Source organism: Melanotaenia boesemani, chromosome 14, assembly GCF_017639745.1.
Source record: "Melanotaenia boesemani isolate fMelBoe1 chromosome 14, fMelBoe1.pri, whole genome shotgun sequence".
In the NCBI taxonomy this organism is placed as follows: domain Eukaryota; kingdom Metazoa; phylum Chordata; class Actinopteri; order Atheriniformes; family Melanotaeniidae; genus Melanotaenia; species Melanotaenia boesemani.
The window spans coordinates 18,217,430-18,239,744 of NC_055695.1; the positions used below are offsets into that span (position 1 = coordinate 18,217,430).

A 22,315-nucleotide genomic window follows, 5' to 3' on the forward strand; every position below is an offset into this window, starting at 1 on the left:
GCCCGGCGAGTTACTTACTAAAATGTTTCCAAACCAACGCAAAAGATCAAGCTGGTCCGTTATAGCCTACATGGTGTATGTACGTCACTTGAGGTGCAGATTAATCTGTGCAAACTTACACACATTTTTCTTGTATTAGGAGTTACCACTAATGTGAAAAGTCTGCAACCAGCCCACAGTGGCAAACCGCTGAGACCGTTGAGGAAACGGTAACTACCGCTACAGAAATGGCAGGTGCCACTGCAAAAACGGTAACTGCCGTTGTAGCGAGAGAGCTGGCCTGGATCTTAGCGTCTCTTTCTCTCCCCGCCGCCACCCTCCCCTCGCCCTCCCTCTGCTTGTAGCCATTGAGAACAACTGCACAAAACTGAAGTTACTCCATCTGCGATCGACTAGTTTTGCCTCACATCAGGTCCCGGATGTATGGCACAAAAGTTTGAATTTCAGTTCTGAATTTGAATTTCAGATCTGAATTTGAATGGAGAGAACTGAAACTGAACTATGAAAATGAATTAGGGAATGAATTTTTTCAAATACAAAAGTTTCAACTTTACCAATATACACATTCAAAAAACAAAGATTCAGTATCAAATATGGTAATTTGGATTCAGTTTTTTAAAGCAATTATTCAAACAGGAATATTCAGATTAAAATTGAATGATTTAAATTCAAATATAAAGAATTCAGATTCGCTCCCCAGCGGCACAAAGCTTATCCCATATTTGATAAGTACGTCCATTGATCTGTACATAACGTGTACAGCGCTGAAAGGGATATGACCGGAATCAATCTTATTCTGTTTTTCTGGAAACAGTAAGATCTTCAAGCTGCTTAAAGACTAAAATTTTGGGCTAAATTTCTGCTAGCAGGACACTCAGTTGTTTTCAAACTACATAAACTTTTTGACAAGGCTTTGAATAAAGCAAACTCTAAATATTAAAGTTAAGCACTACAGATTTAATCAGCTGTAACTACATTACCTTCATTCTCTGTAATGCTTTAAGTTAAATTATCAGCTGTCATCTGCAAAATAGTAAATGCCAAATGGCTTGAAACATCAAGGATCAATACTCTCCACATTTTAAGATTCTGCTGTAGTTAATAGTTTCTGCTCAGATGGATTTTGTTAAGCTTTTGCTCAGCAAACTTTAAATGTGACAGGACTATTGATCACCACACAAGAGGCCACACAATAACAAAACTGAGTAAAATGCAAATTTTGACACTAAATCACTCTGTATTGTGTGTGTTAGGGAAAAATTAAATAACCTGTTATGAAGTTAATCTCCGTTGAAGCCATTTGTTTGGCTCTTTGAAATGTGGGGGGAAATTATTTCTGAATGATTCAGAGTGGGGCAATAAGCCACTAAGCACCCTGGAAGGAATTTTTGAATCGTATTAGTTCCATACAGTGCGGGATAATCCTCTCCTCAGAATAACTGCCATATTTCTGTATATTCCAGGGGATCCTGAAAGCACTTTGTATGACGGCTTTGCTCTTTCAACTTGCAAAGAGGTCACTTCTTTTGAAACGTGTGTGTGTGCGTGTGAATGAGATCATATTCAGCATACTGCTAGTGGAAAAACTCTTAAAGAGCAACTTGAGTATTTTTGCTACAGTAAACAACTCTTTTTGGTTGGGAAAACCCCACTTTTGTGCATGGTATGATGCTCTGGGTACACAAGGGCTCCACGTTTAGGCTTGTGGTGAGGTTTGTGTTCATGGGGTTGGAGTGATGGCACACCTGGACACTCCTCTCTGTAGGCTGCTATATCCAGGAGTTCTACACTGCAGGTGGCTCTGTTGGTCATCCAAATTCCACAATTTAAATAACACATTAATAACTTTCATCTTAAATCTTCTCTTGTTTGACTCCACCACTGTACAGAGCACTCTGCCACACACAGCATAAGGCGCATTGAGATGGGCTGGATATGACTTTAAATGATCCTGAATAGTGGACCAGTAAGTGCTATTAGACTTCTGTACTATAAATTTACCTACTTCTTTTCTCAAACTATATCTAATTTGAAAATAGGAATATCCCCCAGATTAACTAAGTCAGATGAGGGTGAAAAGAAAAGTGGATGTTAACGTCTGTGTGTGTGTGCATGTGTGAGTACTAAATGAATTCACCTCTGAGTCATGGGGGTCCTGTAAGACGGCTGCTTCCAGCAAAAGCACTGCGTTTGGCAGGTCTCCCTCGCGACATTTCTTTAGTCCCTCCTCAAAAGCATTAGGCAAGTCCTTATAAGGATTATCTGTGTGGAAGTAGTAACCCTGTCAGCAAAAAAAAAAAAAAATAAAAAAAAAGAATAAAAATAAAAAAAATAAAAAAGTAAGAAACAGGGACAGTAAGAATGTCAGTTTGCTTCCTTCACATTCAGATGCAAACCAATACAACTGTTCTGCGCTGTTGTATATTTAAGCAAAGCTTAGGCAGCAGGAATCGATCTTTTCTGCTTCACATCAAACCTGGGTTGAGCTCCTCTGGGTTTGGCTGTTCTCTTTAAATGTTAAACTTTGCATTTTCAAACTGCGATTACCCTGGTGTACTGCATGTGTTTGAGCTCAGTGACTTTGAAACTGCTTTTTTCTGGATGAATTAGCTCTGTGCTGGGATCAATCAAAAATCCCAGAAGTCTGATCTCATGTGATTTCCTGCTATGAGGGTCAGCTGAAGGGTGCATTACATTAAGTCACATGTACCGGTGTCAAACAAGCTTTATCACATCTTATTCCAATATGGTTGATGCAATTACTTTATTTTTTTTTATTTACCATAAAAGTGATTATGAGCTGCATTTCTTTTCAGAACACAGAAATTACTCTTCTACTGCTGCTTTGATTTTCTGTCACAGCAATGGTTCAAGCCAAATTTAAGTTGTTAGAAGTATAAAATCACACATGGAAACGAGGAATCAGCTTCTGTGTTCTGTAATGTTAAATGAATGCTTTTGCAAAGGAGTCTTGTTGGTTTTGAAAGGGCATAGGTTGATATTTTTGCTTCAGTTTTCTGTGTTAAAGGACTTTCTGACCATAAGCAATAAATGTGAAAATACTCTGGGTGTATTCTGCAATGTAAAACAGCTTTATGTAAGTAACACATTTAATATGGGAATGGGGAAGTATCTTATATAAACTTACCAAAAGTATCCCTTTAAGACCACTAAATTACTCCAAATTGGGAGTAATTTTAAAGAGTGCCTCTTCTTGTGTATGGATGAACAAATGCAGACACTGTTTACAGTACACATGCTGTAAGTATTGTTTATGACCACATCAGTAACAGAACAAATTTTTGCTCATGCGTGTAACCTTTTAACGACAGTGACCTTCTCGTGTGGAGATACACTGGAGGGAATCTGCGCCTGCTCGTTTTCTGTCAGCCAGTTTCGCCGTGCCAGCTCCTCCCACTCCGCCTGCATCTTGTCCCAGAACTCAGTATCCGACTACAGACATCGTAGAGAGGGGACATAGAGCAAGTATGAAGGATGGATAGATGGGGAGAGAGTGGAAGTTGACAGGAGGAATGAGTGATTAGTGCTCTGTAGAACAACAGCTCTTGTTACATTTCCCATCACCCTTCTGTTGGAAATGTCACATCTGTCAGGCTCTGTAATATACGGACTCCACACTTGCTGACTCATTAAAATTGTATGCAGAGGCAGAGTTAAAAGGGACAATCCATGCCTTAAATGAAAAATAATGTGCAAAACCTCAAGAAAAAGCAAACAAAATAAAACAAACAAAAAAACAAAACAAACAAACGAAAAAAACAAAAACCAAAAACCAGACTCTCGTGTTCTAATTTATCTGACAGGTTAATTGGAAATAACAAGAAATACATAAACAAACATAAAAAGAAATCAAAGTAATCAGTATTAATGTATACTAAATCATATTCTGGTATTGACTTTCTTAACTGTTTTTAATTGTTTTTAGTTAAAGAAAAAATCTGAAGATTGAAAATCTATATTAGCTTGACATTTGAAGTGTTCTTTCATTTGCTGACCGAAAATTTTAAAATTATTGGGAATGGGAAACCTGAAGTTATACCAGTTCACTTCCTGCAATTGCTTCTTGTTTTCTGTCTGAAAGGAAACAGGAAAACAAAGCTTGGGCGTTTTAGATGCAAGCTACAAGATATGTGAATAATTAAATTTCTTTAATAAACCAACTTGGTAAAAATAACTTGGTAATCGGACTGAAAATTATCATTCTAATGTACAGCAGAAACTTTAAATTAACTTATGCTAGCTGTAACTATATATCTGTATATGTATGTATGTATGTATGTATGTATGTATGTATGTATGTATGTATATATATATATATATATATATATATATATATATATATATATATATGTATATATAATTAGTCTGACAGATACTCTGAATAAAAAAAATCCTAAGAATTTTTTTTTTATTAAAAAAAAAATCCTAGGAAATTTAATGCATAACTTCCTCTTACAGTGTAACTACACCCTCTACTTTTTGCGAAACTCCACCCACTGCTACAAGGGTTGGGGTGGGAGGTGTGGGGTGATCAGGGAGCTGAGAGTGGGTGGGGTGGGACACACAGGCAGAAATGATTGACAGACAGCAGCTCAGCTCACTGGCAAGATGGAAAGCGAGATTCACAAAGCACCTATGCCATAGAGTGGTCTTGAAGTGGAAGACTTTTTACCCTCCTGAACCTCCTCAGCTACACTTAAACAAGGTGGTCCTGAACCGTATCTGTGTGAGCTGTTAGTGCTGTTACGCTGACCTGCCAGCAGCTCCAGCAGCTCTGAAAAGCTGTGGAGACTCGCAGCAGGTTGTGGCAGCTGCAGGAAGTGCTGCTGTACGTTGCAGCTGGTATGATTTGGGCTACTGTCTGTCGCCAGATGAGGATCAGCAGGTAAAGAATAAAGTCCGGTCTTACTCTTACATCCCTCAAAAGCTCACTGTCTCATTTCAGGAATATTTAATCAGAAACTTGGTGAAAGAATAGAAGTCTGAAACTAGCAAATCTACACCATATAAGTTCACATCCCTTCACATGCATTGGTGGGCGTGGTTTTCTTTACCTGCAAGGCAGGACCCATCTGTTTGCATCTGGAGGGAGGGGCTGTGGGGTTTTCTAAATTTTCTCATGTCATAACCTCTCTACGTCACAATAAATAAACAAATAAAAAAATAAATAAAAACCTGGTTTTACTTTTTATTTACTTTTTTATGAGCCATTTTTTACCCACAAAAATCCTGTTTATGAAATAAATTTAAAAAATACAAATTTTATCACCAGTATCACAATTAAGTAATACTGTGTTGTTTACTGCTCAAAAAACAAATTTTTGGGTGCACTACCCCTTTAAAACTGTTGCCATGAATACAGAGTGTCTGAAAAAGCCTCCACGGTGCTGCAAAAGATTTTCGTAACAGTAACTTCTGAATGAGGAGCATGCTTTGTTTCATAAACTAGGATCACTGAAAGAAAAGTTTTTATATTTGTTATTTTTGATAAACAGATTTAATTAGTTCCAGATGAAAGCTGACTAATCAGGTAAAGCAGACATGGAAACAGAAATTCTCTTTTAAAGGATGTTGAGTTGCCTATAGTCAGAAATGCAGTTGACTTTAGTTTGTTATAATAGTACAAGACAAGCTGTCAAAAAAATTTATTTAACATTTGATTCTTGTCAAATCTGAAAAAAAGCATTCCTTTTTAACACTTGGAAATTTGAGCCCATAGACACTGTATAACACAGTAATGTTGGAGCTAATACATTTATTTTAACTTTAATCAGTTTTATAATGTCCACGTTGTAAGGCATTAGTTTTTATATTTATTGAGGTCACCATATTTTCTTCAACACACTTGAGAAAGGAAAAAGAAATGAAAGGTGTTAACTTGGTTTAAGTCCAAAACTATGCTCTTAGATGCCCCTACATTTCTGACAGTACTACTCTATTCCATTCATGTTATTATGAAAGGAAGTCTGGAATCTGGAACAATAAAACATATGTGAGCTGCACCATTTCCTCAACATTGGTTAGGCATCTCTTCTACCCCAACCTCTTATTTGCCAAGGTCTTAATATGAGCAACTCTTTCTTTGGTTCTTTGGTTATCGTGCAGCTCACATAGATAAACTTCAGTTTCCTGACTTAAAATTCTCCTGTTGATGGCACACTGACATTCATTATGCACATTCCTGGGCCTGTCATTGCCCTGCAGTGTCTCAGGGCTGAGGAACTGTACCGTATTGAGCTGGAGCCTCATTTGACAGCTGGGTTTTGCATTACGGCATCATGTCCCATGCCATCAACTGGATATTAACACTTTGACTGAAAAAACCCAAGAGGACGTTATCAGATGAAGTGAGAAGAAAAAAGAGAGAAAGGAACAGAGCAAGAGGTAAGATTTTAACTTGCTGGAGAGAGCTCAGAGAAGAGAGAGGATGCAAGCGGTGTGCTGAATCAGACATATTCTGACATCAGACTGAAATAAATTTAGAAAAATATGATTTTAGACTGTGGTAGTGATGGGGGACATGAGATGGTTGTGTAGGTTGACTGATATCCAATAAATAATAATTGCTTTTATAAGCTTTTAATCCATTGGCTGGCAAATTAATTGCTTATTGTTTAATTTAGCCACTTAGGGGAGAGGTAAATATGTGTCAGTATAATGTATTACAAAACAATTCTGAATAGAAGTTATGTTGGTATTAAGTTTAGATAAATTAGCATTTTTTTTCCTGTGGGTTTTGTGTTTAATAGCTCGTTCCATTGCTCCACGTGCACATTACTTTCACTGCAGAGGCATTTAGTGTCGTGACTGAAAAAAAAACTTGTATGAAATGAATTGCCACAGTTTTCCTTTTCCAGCTGGCTGATTCCATGATTCTTGGCCGTCTTCCTGTCAGAGGCAGAACAAACCGGCAAGAATAATGCCAAACAGAGCAGAACAGCCTCGTGTGACTTACTGAGTCCTCTGTAGCCAGAAACTCATCAAGACACCACAGCACTCTTTACAGTTAGTGTGTGTGTGTAGAGACACTGTATATAGAAGTGAAGACAGAAAGAAATACTGTAAGGATGCTTGTGTTTGTGTCAAAGTTCGTCACATCTCCACATGAGCTGAGCTTCTTGATTGACATTGAGCGTGCAGTGTGGTCCTTGATGGTGAGAAATGGCAGGTAATTGCAGGCAGCTCACTCGCTCACAAATTGCCTGAAGGATGGAGTCCACTGTTTTGTTGGCTCTGGTAGAAAGTGCAGTATCTGAGGCAGAATTTGCTGTAAAGACCTGGCTTTACAATTATAGTTTACATGTAAAACAGTGCTTAATCCTTACTGGAGCCCTACTAGAAATTCACAATATACTTCATTCAGGTAGATGCATACTGAATAAATTATATTTGATTTAGAAGCTGATTTCTTTCTTTTTCTTTCTTTTTTTTTTACCACAACCCCAATTCCAAAAATGCTGAAAATTGTTTAAGATGTAAATGAAAACAGAATACATCCATTAATGCATGTTTTATATCCATTTATTCATATTCTGAATAAAAATCCCTGATCTCACAAATTTACGTGAAACGACACGGTCTCAACACTTGTTCTCGAACAATTAGGCATGATTTCAAAATCATGTGCAGGATCACGAAATTCAGGGCAATGTCAAGTGGAGCTTTGTTGTGGAGTCAACATCAAAAAAAAAAAAAAAAAAAAAGGCACAAGTTATGTTTTCTAATGCAAAACAAATGTTTTAATATCTTTATCATAACTTCACTAAACTGTGGTCAGTTAATAATAAAGCATGAATATTCGTACATGTTATGACCCGCTCGGCATGGAAAAGGGGATGCAACATCAAATAAAGAATAATCAGTCTAACAGTAAACAGCCGTACCAATACATATATTTCGAACTCCTGAGCCCATTAGGACAATGATAAATCAATGGAGGTGCTCTTTAAAATGTTTTTAATATCTTTATCATAATTTAGGTGTGTGTTTCATCTGATCAGTTTGAATGAAACCTGGCCACTGACTCTTGGATAGTTTCATTTAGGTGATTTAAAGATCGTTTTGTTTTCCTATTATCAGTTTCCAGCTAACACTGGTACATTTAAATGTACCAAGTACTCACTGTTCATAATTTCATACATTTTACTAAACATTTTTTTATTAGAGAGTTAATGCCCTTTCCATCAATATTTGAGGGTATGTGCTGTCCAAAAAATGAGTCCTTTAACAAAATCAATGCATAGCATTAATTCTCACAGGCTGACTTTAATCTTTATCTTGGTGCTTGTCTCAATGGCTCTGAAGCAGCAGCTATTATGATCATTTACATAATATTGAGCTGATGATTTTCATTATTTCTCACTGCACTGTGGACCTGTGTTTGCACCGTGACTTGGTTCATCATCTCATTACTTGTGACTTACAGTCAAATGTTTGTGTCGTGAAACCCCATTTACTGTGTTCCTTATTTGACCCCTAATCACACCACAGGATGAAAACAAATTGCTTGCCAAATGAAAATGAAGCATACATGTGGATGTGTTTTTAATTCACAAGAAATGCATATTTTTTAAATTGCCGTGAAGTATATTTGTCACCAGCATTGGCAGTTTAATTAAGAAAAAACAAGGCCAAGTTTCAGCAGGTTAATTTAAATCCTGTGTATCACTGGAGGGAACCAAAAGCTATGACTCTTATTTTAGCTGCTTTACATAACTTTACAAACATGCCTTACCCCACACAAGCATCTGTATGACCAACTTGCAGAAAAGCCTACATTTCATGGTTGGAGGTGTGAATTAATGGGCATACTTTTTAGTTTTGCAGACCTTGGTTTGTTAATCTTAGTTTATCTGTAACCACACAGTATCATTCTCTCTTGAGTTATCTGTGAAGCCTTTTTAAAAAAAAAGTCTTTCATCCTCTTTAAAATACAGCCGTACAAAGCCGTATTATATGACGTTTCATTATGTGACTTGACAGGAGTCCCATCAGGTGCTATAGAGCACAACCTTTGCAGTTGTATTTATCCTTAGTTTCCTCAGTTTTACTTTCTATTCTATTCTATTCTACAATCATTTAGCAGATACTGTTCTCATCATAATTGAGCGGTAGTCTGCTGTGAGTCCAGTTGAACACAGGTGCTGTTGTTTAGTGCTAGAGGCAGTTAATTTTTTTCCCCTCGACTCCCCACAATAGTCCTTTTTAATCACAAGATAACGATTTCTTCATATAATATCATCTTGGGCGCAAGTGCATGCAGCTTATTCAGTGCTGAGTTGTGCCAAAGAGCTGGACAAATCTATCCATCTCATTCTGATAAGTAGAAGAGTTAAGCTAAGTGGTAGATCGTTCCACCTTTGGGGAACAACAGAGGAAAAGAGTCTAGCTACTGATTTCGTGCCACGTTGTGGTGGGAGCACTAGGCGTCTTTCACTGGCAGAGCATAACTGCTGAGAGGGAGTGTAGCTCTGGATTAAGGAGTGAAGGTAGACAGGAGCCGTTTGGGTTATTGTTTTGTAAGCCAGAAGCAGAGCTTTGAATTTGATGCGCGCTGCAACTGGAAGCCAGTGAAGAGCGATTAGCAGCGGAGTGACATGAGCTCTTCTGGTGCTGCTGTATTCTGAATCATCTGCAGAGGTATAACTGAGCATACAGGCAGGCCTGCCAGTAAGGAATCGCAGTAGTCAATGCATGAAATGACCAGAGCCGGAACCAAGAGCTGTGCCATGTGTTCTGTCAGGTAGGGTCTGATCCTCCTGATGTTGGCAAATCAGCAAGACTGGGCAATTGAGGTAAGATGGACCTTAAAGGTCAGTTGGTTGTCTACCGTGTCACCAAGATTCCTGGCAGAAGACATAGGCACAAGCAGGATAGAGTCGCACTGCACGCTTATCTGTAGAGGTAAGTAAGGACTGGCTGGACCCCCCTGGAACCACCCCTGTTGTCAGTCCATGTGATCTGGACACTCCCCCTTACCAAGATACTCTGAAGAGTCTTCCTGTGAGGTAGGACATAAACCACAAGAAGACAGGTGCTGAGATGCCAAGCTCAGAGAGTGTGGAGAGGAGGATCTGGTGGTTGACTGTGTTTAATAATCAGGTATGGCCTTCCTTTGGATTGAGTTACCATAAAATGTTGAATGTGTATTTAAATTTTGGGTTATATTAATAAATTAAACATGACTTCATGTGGTTTAACCTAAGTGTCCTAAATTTAAAAGTGCAAATGTTTCTCTTATCTGTTTATCCCACAATGAGTTGCATTAAGTTGAGTCTTTGGAGGAAAACAAGTACGTGGATTTGGGTGACTTTTACCCACTTTACACAGCAGTGTCACCAGTAAATATTAATAACAAAAAAGGCCCTTTTCATCTTCAGAGCAGGGCTGGCCTGGCCTTTTAATGTTAATGAGCCACCCACTGCTGTATTGAGAAGGCCAATGCCTTGGTCAGTGAGACAAAATATGAAGCTGGAGTCCCGATAATGTCACTAACAGAAGAATAAAGTACATTATTGTGGACAATGTGCTATGAGTGGATTTTGGCATTTATATGATTACCTTCTATCCAGAGGTTTTTGATATCAGCATATTTAACTACTGGAGGCTGGGAGCTGCTTGCACTTTTCTACTGATGGCTAAAGCATCTGCAGTGAATGGTAAGTGTAATGTCCATTCATCACAACATCAGTCAAAGTATAACCTGCTATAGCAGCAAAGTTTACTACCTTTTCTGTTCCTGTCTGGAGCAAATGTTAAATTACTGAGTACATGTTTACACCTACTGAATCAAATTGCCAAGCTGCACCATATACACTCCTGACCAAATGTTTAGGCAGTGACTCAACTTTTGCTGCTTCAGTTTTCATGACAGGCTTTTCACATTTCTTTATTGCTGTAATTATCGAAATTCCAAAGAACATTTTTAGCAAAAATGTTCTAAATTTCAGTTTTTATTTTGTACTTTGGTTCTGACCTAAAATTGCCAGCCAACTTGATTTTGGATTCATATTAGCACAGGGAAAAATTTGAGTGAATACAAGTCAGCTGAACTCACATGATTATTTTGAGTGACATTTGACAGCAAAGTTCAAATTGCGGTCATCCTCTGTCAGCAAAGAAAGCAGTACAGATATGACTGCTTTGCATAAAAATGTTCATTCTAGGAAATGGCTGCTAAGGGTGTTGCACCTGATGGAACTATGTACCAGATCATTAAAAACTTTAAGGACAGAAGTACAACATGACATCCAAAAGTGTCCACCAATTGCCATTGGACATGTCACAATTCTGCCAAAAACATCCTCTTTAGGAGTCAGCTATGAAATCAGGTTGCCAACAGTGCAGAGCTGCACTAAAGTGACAGCAGGCAGGTGTGAATGCTTCTGCACAGTTAAACAAAGACTTTTGAGCAATGACCTTGTGTCAAGAAGCGCAGGAAAGAATGCATTTCTTTCCAAGAAGAACATCAACAACAGACTGAATTTCTGTCTATACTGACAACAGAAGGCTGGTGTAAAGTTATGTTCTCAGATAAGGCAAGGGGGCCGTCTGTTTAAGACACATGAAAAATTTATTAAATTCCATGAGTCCTGTGTCATGCCAACAGTGAAGCATGTTAGTATTAGGAGCGGGCGATATAGCCTATAACTAATATTTCAGTTTGTTTAGGGTTTTATGAAATCATACACATTTTTGTTTTGTTAAACAAACATGGATGTAAATGTTTGTGTAAATGTTGAATTTATCATTATCATGCATAAAATGATACTAGTGTGATACAAGTAAACTCAAGCAGCTGTTACTTCTTTCTGTTTTGGACTTTTTTGTCATTAGGCAAATGAAGATAAAAGAGTAATTTGCTTTGCAGCTAATGGGAGGACAGACATTTGACATTTTCTTCAGTGTGGGTGGAGATGTGGTCATGTAGAGTTTAAGACATTGTTTATGTTGTAGCTATTGACATTTCAGGCAATGAAACAAATTTGTGGTACTGCTACCTTTTGTGGTCTTACAGAATATTTAGCAGATAACCACATTTTATTTAATATCTTCTTTACAAACCCAAGCAAATACCAGATAGTAGATCCACTGCTGTTTTTCTTCTGAGCCAAGCTGTCCGTCATGCTTCCTGTCTCTCCTGATACAACAACATGTGCGCAGAGTTTTCTGGATGGGCAGAGAATGAGCTGTCTGCTCTGTGAGGGGGACTAACAGAAAGTGAGAGAAACCAAGCCAGAAAAAGACTTGCAGGTGACTTAAAACATTGCTCTGACAATACATTTGGCCAGGACTGTAGTTTCTCTAAATCAAAATAATATTAAAACAAGAGACTTGCATATCCTACCAGCACAGCACTTGAGTCAGTGTTGGTATTTGTCTTGTGTAACATGTTCTCTTTTGCCGTTTCTGCAGCTTTGTTTTTATTTTGTATTACTTTGCATTAAACTAATTTTCCATCTTGGTTAATTTGATTTTTTGTGAATTCAGACATACTGCATGCTCGGTTAAACCTTTTGCATCCCCATGCTTGTGCTGGGCTTTAGTGCTCAGCTTAAATGCACTCTGATGGAAGTTTCTGAGGGAGTTGAACACATCATTCATTTACTATCCCCAGGGGCCCTGTGGATTAAAACCACTGACCTTTTGATCACAAAACTGCATCTCTAACTTGTTTCCAGTTGCAGTGCCCCTGCAGTCTCTAACTGCACCAAGATTAATTTACAAATTTACAAATTTAAAAATGAATTTTACCCACTGTTATTTTAATCAAACAAAAGGCCTCACAGTCACCTTCATCTCATCTTTATCACCACCATGGGAGTGCTTTCTCAAGCCTCTCAGCCAAGAAATGTTCCCCAAAGTCCCTGTTTAGCCCCCAGCTGTTCCAGTGGTTTGCTATTTAATGAAAGTATTAACCTGTCAGCACCTTAGATTAATTGTCAGTGTCTTTATTTGACATGCACTGTCATTTACCTACCTTATATATCTTTTTATTAGCTTTTTTAATTCATTTAAAGCTCTGTCTTTTAGATCACTGCTATTTCACTCTTCCTTTTCAATGATTTTTATGTGTAAAAGTATAAAACTTAGTCTCTTATCATTTATCATCATATCATTTAGGAGACTAATTCTTTGACAGCTCCTTTTTAGGCTCTAATTTCCTTACGTTTGTCTGCCTTGTTTAATCTAATGAATTGGAAGCGAGGCTGTGAGCGGATTTAATGCAATCTGTGCTGTCGCTGCCGTCCTTTTCTTTTTAAGTATGAAAGGGCATGCGTACGCACTGCTTCTTAAATAGGAATTACGTGATTTAGGGGTTTGACATTGACAATTAAAGCCAAAATGACTGACCACTTGTACCGGAGCCCGTCCAGAGTGGAAACCGGCACTTAGGCTGTCCGACCGAGATGGAAAGATACTATTACCAATCAATGCTCCATGCTGAGGCGCTTGTCCAGGAGAATCTCAGAATCTCATCACTCACCTGCCCTTCAGATCAGACTGGAGCCATTTGGGTGGATGAGTCTTTTGGCTCAAACAAGATGTGACGTCATTGCTAAATTTGAAGGATCCCCAAGTGTGCTGGTCCATTCCTTATAAGCTGCTCTTCTCACTTTCTTACATTTTTCTCCCCTTTTTCTATTATTTATTGTATTATTGTATTATTATTTGTGTAAACTGTAACCCTGAGCAAAGTTGATGTAACCCAATAGTTCAGAGATATCTATTGAGAAGTAAAGGGGGTTTCTTAAAAAGAAAACAAAAACAAACAGCTTTACTTTGTTGTTTTTCTTAAACCACACACATAGAAACTCAGCTTCTTGTACCTTTCAAAATACAAGAGTGTCCAAATGTATTTCATAGGAGGAAAAACTCATTGAAGTTTTAACAGAAAATCTAATGTCTTTCTACCCATCTCATTATTGGATTACAAAATGAACATGACTTTGAAGAAGAAAAGGTGATGAAAGCCCTTTGAGCCAGAAAGGAACAAAAGCTGATTCTTTCTCAGACAAGGAAGTAACCTGTGTAATTCCTCTGTTTTCATCACGGCAAACCCTACTGTGCTCCTGATAGTGAAAGAACATATTTCACAACTCAACACATTTAGTGTGTCAATACACAGATGAATGAACCCATCTCTACTTACTGTAACATCCCTTTCTCTTGTGATAGCTGATATGTCTGGCTGAGAAAATGACTGACCTATTTACCTTCCTATTGTTAGCCAGCACAGAGTCGTGAATACTTTTCTGGGTCGGCTATCTCATGAACTTCAATGTGTGAATATTTAGCACACATGATTCAACAGTCAGCTTGTACCAAGAGCGTGAATACATTTTAAGAAGCACAAAAGTGATTATTTGGATGAGATTAAAAAAACAAAACAAAACAAAAAAACAAAAACAAAACAACAACAACAACAACAACAAAAAAAAAACCCTGTAGGACACATAGAAATATCACAGATGGGGTTTCAGAATTTAGAGATTACGTGAGCAATGGTGCTGGAGATGTAATATTAAAATAAAAAAGTGTCTATGGCTTGAAATGCTTTGCTTATGAGATGAAAGTGTAAAACAGTATTCATAAAAATAAAATAATTTGGTTCAAATTCATTCATTCATTTAATTTCACTTAGTGTTTGTTATTTGGGGTGGGGGACAACTTTTAAATAAATTTTTAGCCAATGGGGATTATATCTATATCTATATCTATATCTATATCTATACACTGCCAGTCAAAAGTTTGGACACACTTTCCCATTAGCGGCAATCAGTCAAAATCACTAACAAAAAATTAAGAGGTCTTGGAAAGTTAAGACATTTTTTAACTTTCATAACTGAAATAAGTTTTTTGGTTTATCTACAGTCTTGATGTCTATTGTTTGGTTTGGTTCTGGGATAATTTCATAAAACCCTAAATAAATGAAAAACTTTATTTACATTCAAAAATATATTCTTGACATCAGGACATCAACATCACACAAATAAAAGAAACTCCAGCTGGAAGAAAATGAAAAACCAATTGTGTCTTTTTTCAGGTAACCTATACGAGTTGTACTTACAAAATTCATTTGACTTACCTCAACAGCAGCTTTGGCTCGCTCAAACTCCTCCTCCAGTGACTGATGTCTGGACAGGAGGGCGCTTCCCCAGCGCTGCTCTTTTGTTAGGCGAGCCTGCCACACACAAGCATTTCATGACATAAACATTCATCCATTACACATCCACCTTCACTCAGCACATACACACACACAGAGCCATAGGAAGAGCCAGGAAGGGAATGTGCAGGGTCAGCCGCCTTTGCTTTCTAAGGGACGAATAAATATCCCTACCCCAACAAAGCCTCTGACATGCTTAGGAAGGCCAGCAGAATCACTGCTGTCAGCAACAACCACCGCCACCACACAGCTCTTCTCATCATCTGGACTACACGCTACTTATCTAGCACCTCTCAATTTCACCCTCCACCCAAGCCTGGCACATTCCCATGCACCTGCACATGCGATATCAGAAATATTCTTATAAATTCTCTGTGATAAACTTGGAAATGAAGCTTTGCCCGGCTGTGAAAATGGAAATCGACCAATTACATGCACGTGGTTTGCCAATGTCAGGCGGAGTAATTTCCATGATTTCACATTACAACTATGCAAGTGAATGATTTTTAGATTCTCTTTCATGCTCAGATGTGATATAGCACTAGATTTACTGTCAATAGCTATGGCTATATGTATCCCAGGGCAAGCAAATACCATTACACAGACTCCTATGTCTGTTTGTTTCCCCTCATTTGCAGTCAACTCAGCCATTACCTGTAACAGTTCCCATCTCTACTGCAAACCACCATACAAGATCAATTTCTGTTACTTAGGACAGAAGTAATCACCTAAAACATTTATTGTAGATAAGCACATTATCATGTAAAAGAACAAAATGCATGCAGTGTTAAAAGAAAATCTTGTGTATTTATAGTACCCTTTGTGCGCTGTGTAAATAAGTAAGTACACTTCATTTAGTTCAACAAAGGAAAAAGCCACCCAACAACAGGTTCAGAACAGATTTTTACTGTTCAGCTACTTGCTAGTCTTTTTGGTTGTTACCTATTTGGCATATATTTTAGGGAGTTTTTCAGTTTTATTTAAAGTTAAATGTCAGAAAATGCAATTAACTACCTGCAAAGAAATATCAGCTGTTAATGTTAATATTTGGTTCTGGATTTTAGAAACAAACTTTTCTTCTTTCTTTTTGCTTTTTCTGTAATTTTCATTTAATTTCAAGAAGACATTTGGCTTTTAACAAACAGCAGCTTCCCTGAAACTCATGTCTGAATAGACCCGTATGCAAATGCAGCCTTATACGTTTTAAACATATTGATTGATCTCCAGTTTCTTTAATTGGGTAGATTGTGATCATTTTCACATTCTTTAATTTGGGTTTGTGGAATTATATTGTAGGAATTATAAAATCGGGCTCCACAGCGGTGTGTGGTTAGCACAGCAGCCTCATAGCAAGAAGGTCGCTGGTTTGACCAAGTGGTATAAAGAATAAATTAATTAAAAAATGGAAAAACAAACAAAAAATGCTTTCTGTTTTTCTCATTTAACATTACAATGGTACGTCCACAGTTGACGTAACCCTTGTGATATCCCCAGTTTTTTATGCCTGCCTGATCCTGTTCTTTAAACCTTCTGTTCTGTCATTCTCCCACATTGCTGACTGGTGAGCATATTCAAGAAGCTCAAAGTATTTCCTATCCTCTAATTCTGCATCTACTGACTGTAGCCCCCCTCATTTGCTTATGTTGCTGCTTTATCAAGATTATATATTGAACTCTAATCGCCAAAAATGTGCTCTGTTCTTGCAATTAGTCCAGTATTATTGTAGTATAATCAATGCACTGCAAGACATAAGCTTGAAAGAATTAAGATTAATTGGCAAACACAACCATAAGACAATCACTGGAAAGATTTAGAAAAGATTAATGGTAAGTAGGGTTAGCTAGAATGTGTCAAATGTGTTGCTCATTTTCTGATCCAATTTGGCATCCGTCAGCATCAGTCTGCCACTTGAACATGGAAATTATACATTTTCAGACTAAGCTTTTGATCATGAAGCTCAGTTTTTATCATGTCACATTTAAATCTAACAGGAAGAAAACAAAACAAAAAAGAAAACAAACAAACAAAAATCCTTCAAGTAGTCATCATTACCTCATCACTTGTTTATAACGTATGCTTTTGAAGCTCATGATATACATTGTCACCAACAGAACCTAAGGGTGGATTTTTCCTTGAAGCTTAGTTTTTTTCTTTTTTTTTAAAAGGGACACTCTTGTGTTAGTTAGAGTATGAAATTCCCATGCAAGGCATGTTTCGTCTTTGCATGCAGTTGTATGTGACTGTGTGTAATACAGTACCTCCGTCAGCGAGCTACTATGTAATTCCAGAGCTAAACAAATTTAGTGTTTGTTTGCCAATAACTTCCCTCCATCTTGGACTGCTATCTTTGTTCCAAAATCTATTATTTATGAAAGTGCTGAGAAGGTGATGTATGCTTAGCTAGCTTGGTAGGATCAACACTAATGGGCTCAGAGTAAGGCAGCTAAATAATTCATAGGCTATTAATCTAATAATGGCATCTGGAAACAAGACTCCTTTTGTAGACCTACACAGAGACATCAACGACGGTGGAAAGAGCTTGACATTTGGACCTCATAGCACCACAAAGGAACAATCTCAAGGATTTCTTCAATGGTGCCTTTTGGTTTCATTTTTTTTTCTTTGGCATTTTAATGTCAAAATTACAAGATGCTGTGATGCTTTTGTACTGGTGCAAATGTATAAGTCTTTCATTGTTATATGAAAGGATACATAGGGAGGCTTACATGTCTTCCACTAATATACTGCCTGTTGAGCTGAAATGGAAGAATTGTAGGTGTTAGGACAACATGATGGGTAAACAACGACACAACAGGGTGACTTATTAGATACAAACTTGAATATTAAGGGAGAATTACCATGCAGCTGTTAAAATGAAATCATTTCATAAAGTTAATACAATGGCAACACCATAAGTCCATTTGCTTGAACATGTTTGAAGTATATGAAGCCATCTTTAAAGGTACAGTGTGAACAAATTACTGCCATCTAGTAATAAAGATGGGCATAGAAATGATGTCAACTGTGAATGGATGGTGGCTGTAAGTGGCCAAAATTCTTCCAGACTTACACATGGTGTTATCTGCGACACCAGTGGTGTCAGGTGCAATACTAGCTACACTACAGGTAGCTGATTCAAAGTTATGTACGTCTTCCTTTATATGCCTTTTTAAATACATTACTTAGTCCAAATGATGCTCTAGCACCTGTGAAACAAAGTTTGTACTGCGGTTTTAAAGTTCAGATGGTTCTCACTTCACACACAGTTATTTGTCCATACAGAGACACAATAGTAAAAATGGTGGCACAAATATGGCAGCTCCCATATTTGAGCCACAGCAAGTAAATATAAATGGCCCATTCTAAGAGAATAAAACATAACAGTTATCTTAGTAAAGTAATTGATTACCAATAGAAACACAGGATGAAATATTAAGTTTTTCTGTCACAGAGCTGTGATTTTGTTACACGCTGCACCTTTAAAACTTTAAAACTGCTTAAAATACACACAGAGCATAGAGTAATGTTGATTATTGCCTGCTGCTGTCATATAGCACTTACTTGTGATGCGAGGGCAGACTCTGGCTCGACTTTGGTATTTGTTTCCAAGGTGTTCTTATTTGATGAGTCTGACTGGATTTTACAGTCTATGGACCTAAAGGAGAGGACAGAAGATTGTTATAAGAGGTCCAACATGCATTTCACAAGTAGTGTAACTACATTAATATTCCTTTTCTTTAGGTCATAGTCACCTTGGGAACCAGTATTTTAATTTCTGAAATACATTTTAGTTTCACTGGAAATACAGAAGTAAAGTTTGAGTCTAAATGCCACTTTTGAAATAATAAAAATAAGATTTTAATTCTTTTAAGTACATTTTTCTGCTAAAATAAATTTACAAAGTATATTTGTTATATTTACTACATATATTTATGGATTGGTTTCTTTAATCTGGTGCAATGAGTGAAGAAGTATTGCCTGTAATTTTTAACATTTGTGTTAACAAATATCTTCCATCATAGTGAAAATTTTTGTATTAAAAAATGCTTGATAAATGTACTATATTAAAGGTGGATGAATTTACAATTACTGTAAGTGATCAAAATATTAAAACCAAATTAAAAACACGCAGGATTCACTTTTTTTTTTCACTGATAACGACGTATAATGTAATTTTACAGATGACAGCAATGCTGCTCATAACTGATTGAAATGTTAAAATTAGCTGGTAGAAAATATAAATGTCCTATTATTTTATGAGCATTTTAATTATATGATAATGTTAATGGCTGTGGGTTCTAAAAATGTAATTTTATCACAGCATGATTTGAGATAACGGATGTAAACTTCACTAACTTCTGTCCTAAACAATTCTACTTCAGTTTCAAAATACGTGAACTAATTCTATGATATTTTTGTTTTAACTGTAAAGCTATGTTGGACTATAGGTGAAGTTGGACCTTCAGAAGCAAACACAGTAGAGTTGGGATCGTTCTGTATGTCTTTGTGGAAACAGTCATGTGAAAAAGATGCGCAATGGCAGCTGAGGTCAAACTCCTGTCTGACCTATTTCTAACTAAAGCTGTAATGATTTTCTAAAGTTATGTGTAAAGATCGAAATTACTCTTTATAGTAAGTAACTGTGAACCACTGTAATAATAAGCATAACATTTTGCACTCTGAAGGTGATAAAGATGGGTATGTTATAGACAGGCTAACTGCTATTCATGCTAGGTTTAAAATGATCCAGCTTTAACTGCAGCTAGATCTAATTATAAGTCTGCATGCCACTTCTAAAAGCGTATTTTTGTTTTTTCTAAAGTAAATCAAATTTTTTATGTGGTATTTTATTACATTAAATATTTTTTTTTAAAGACACACAGATTATCATTTTAAAGATTTCTTAGAATATGCTAATAGCCTCTTATTGTTTATAGAACATTTAAAAGAGTGTTATTTTTGGTCGTTTATGATTGTGTGGTCAACTCTTGTCATTTATAATATATGTACCCTGTTAGATGTTGCATTGTGTGTTTTAAAACTTTTATTCCTATTTCCACACCCCCTCCATTTTAAAATAATACATGCAAATAAAGACTACTTGCAAAATGTGAAGAGAAGAAAAGTTAAACAAGTTGTAATGCAGATCCCATGGATGATTTTGCTTTGCCACTGATATATAGTATAGACCTACCACAGAAGCTCATTAGATGAGTTTTTTGAAGAACGTCGTCTCTCCAACTTCCATTTTCTGTTGCCATTTCTTTCAGGGTTGGGATTCAGCTCTTCCCATTTATCCAATGAACCAATGGTAACTGTAATAATAATTAAATAATTAATGATAAGAATTATGAATGTTGACAACTGATATATAATCTGGCAGACTGAACTGAAACAATGAATCTAAACAGCTTCATTTCTGATTAAATTAGTTAATTGTAAAACTTCTTTATTTAATTAAACTTTCCCTGAACATAATCTGTTATCTTTAAATTTGGACAAATACTAATTTGATTTGATTTTGTTGTTTTTTTTTCTAATGAGAAAAATGGTAAAGTTGCAGTTTATGATGTTGATGAATAATAAAACAACTGTTCACAGTTTTCCTCATAAAAAAAGAAACAAGAACAACTGGCAGGAGGTTTGACTCCCTTTGCACTTACCACTTATGACTTTAACCTTTTCAGCTGGCAAATACAAAAGTAATTGACCATTTCCTGAAAATGTCTTTTGAGATGATCGCTGTCATTAGAGTAAATTGGTTTGATCCCTCTGTGGCCTATGTTGAGGATGTGTGAGATCAGTTCCACAGGGGTTGATGGGAATTATGGAGGGTTTGTAAGCGCATTGTGGTGAGGGGTTTGTGAGATTTATAGCTTTGGGCTTTGGGGTGTAGTGGCTGATGGCAGGCAGGGCAAGTTATTTAATTTTAAAATATTGTAAGTAAACATCCTAAAATAGATCTGATAAAACTCTACAGGGCACTGTGTTTTGTCACTCTTAGCTGTGTAGTAGCTGTTTTGTAGTATCAACATTTTCAGGAACTATTTTTCAGACTGTGATGTAGTGCATTGAATACACACATGAAACACTATAGTGTCACTACTACATGATGCCACAGGATGTGTGGTGTTAGAGAAAATCCCTGCAAAGCAGTAACATGTTGCAAGCTGTAAGTACAAGTGAAAGCGCTGTGGTGAACATGGCACTGATTTTGACTAACAACTGTAAAGCAACCCTAACTCTGCTGTCTATATCAACCTGAGTCGATGGATCGCCTCTCTGGGGTTCGCATGCTTGGTCCTGTCTGTTCAGCTTCCACCTGGATCAGCTCTGTCTCATCAGTTTTTTTCTTGTGCGAGATGTTCTTCTGGCTGTTGCCGCGGGAAGACTTGCTGTCCTTGCTGTTCCTCCTTTCACCAGGTTCACTGAGATCTAGCAGGTCCAGTGTTGAAGACAGAACTGTGGAGAAATGACGGGTTAGATTCACTATATATGATGATAAATATTTCTATATGGGGTTAGCTGCACAAACCTGGGGAAGAAAGTGACAACAAACATAAGAAATCTAGAATATAAACACTGGCAATTTCATTGCTTTAATGAAAATTTGAAGAGACATTTTGAAATGCCACTAAATGACAAATGCATGAAAAACGTAGTTCTTGATTTTAGGTGAACAAACTAGGCTATGTAGAGTTGTCAACCAATTGTTGTGTAAACTATGTTACACATGAGTGCAACAACTAGTGTGAAGCATCAAATACAACATGGAAATGTATTACAGTGTACTTTGTTAAAACTCTGTATTAAAACAACACAGTTAAGGTTAGGAAAAAAACATGCCTGGCATCACAACTCATCCTTTAATAATCACATCAAAATATGTTTTTCTTTGATCACGGGCTGCTGCTACTCTACCTCTCGACCAAACACACAAACAAACACACTACGCATAAAACATATATCCTATTCAAAAACACTACACTGCACAAAAGTCATGCTGGACAGCAAAATATACTGAATATACTGTCTTTGTCCTGTTGCAAATATTTTATGATAACTTAGTTTTATTAAATATGACTATCACAAGACCAAGTTGGAAAAGCTGCTCTCTAGAAACAAAAC

General features: G+C 36.9%; 1 protein-coding gene across 2 annotated transcripts in view; it reads right to left on the minus strand.

Moving 5' to 3' along the window:
• The window catches only part of pex5la (peroxisomal biogenesis factor 5-like a), a 105,160-nt gene that overhangs the window by 14,993 nt on the left and 67,852 nt on the right, over nucleotides 1–22,315 (minus strand). The window contains exons 4-10 of one of the 2 annotated variants that reach the window (XM_042006790.1): nucleotides 21,449–21,649; nucleotides 20,382–20,502; nucleotides 18,749–18,842; nucleotides 17,914–17,943; nucleotides 15,110–15,205; nucleotides 3,337–3,453; nucleotides 2,138–2,281 (exon numbers count right to left, since the gene is read on the minus strand). In XM_042006790.1, coding sequence (XP_041862724.1) covers nucleotides 2,138–2,281; nucleotides 3,337–3,453; nucleotides 15,110–15,205; nucleotides 17,914–17,943; nucleotides 18,749–18,842; nucleotides 20,382–20,502; nucleotides 21,449–21,649 — 803 coding nt within the window. The remainder of the gene's footprint in view (nucleotides 1–2,137; nucleotides 2,282–3,336; nucleotides 3,454–15,109; nucleotides 15,206–17,913; nucleotides 17,944–18,748; nucleotides 18,843–20,381; nucleotides 20,503–21,448; nucleotides 21,650–22,315) is intronic. The other variant, XM_042006791.1, reaches the window with a different exon arrangement.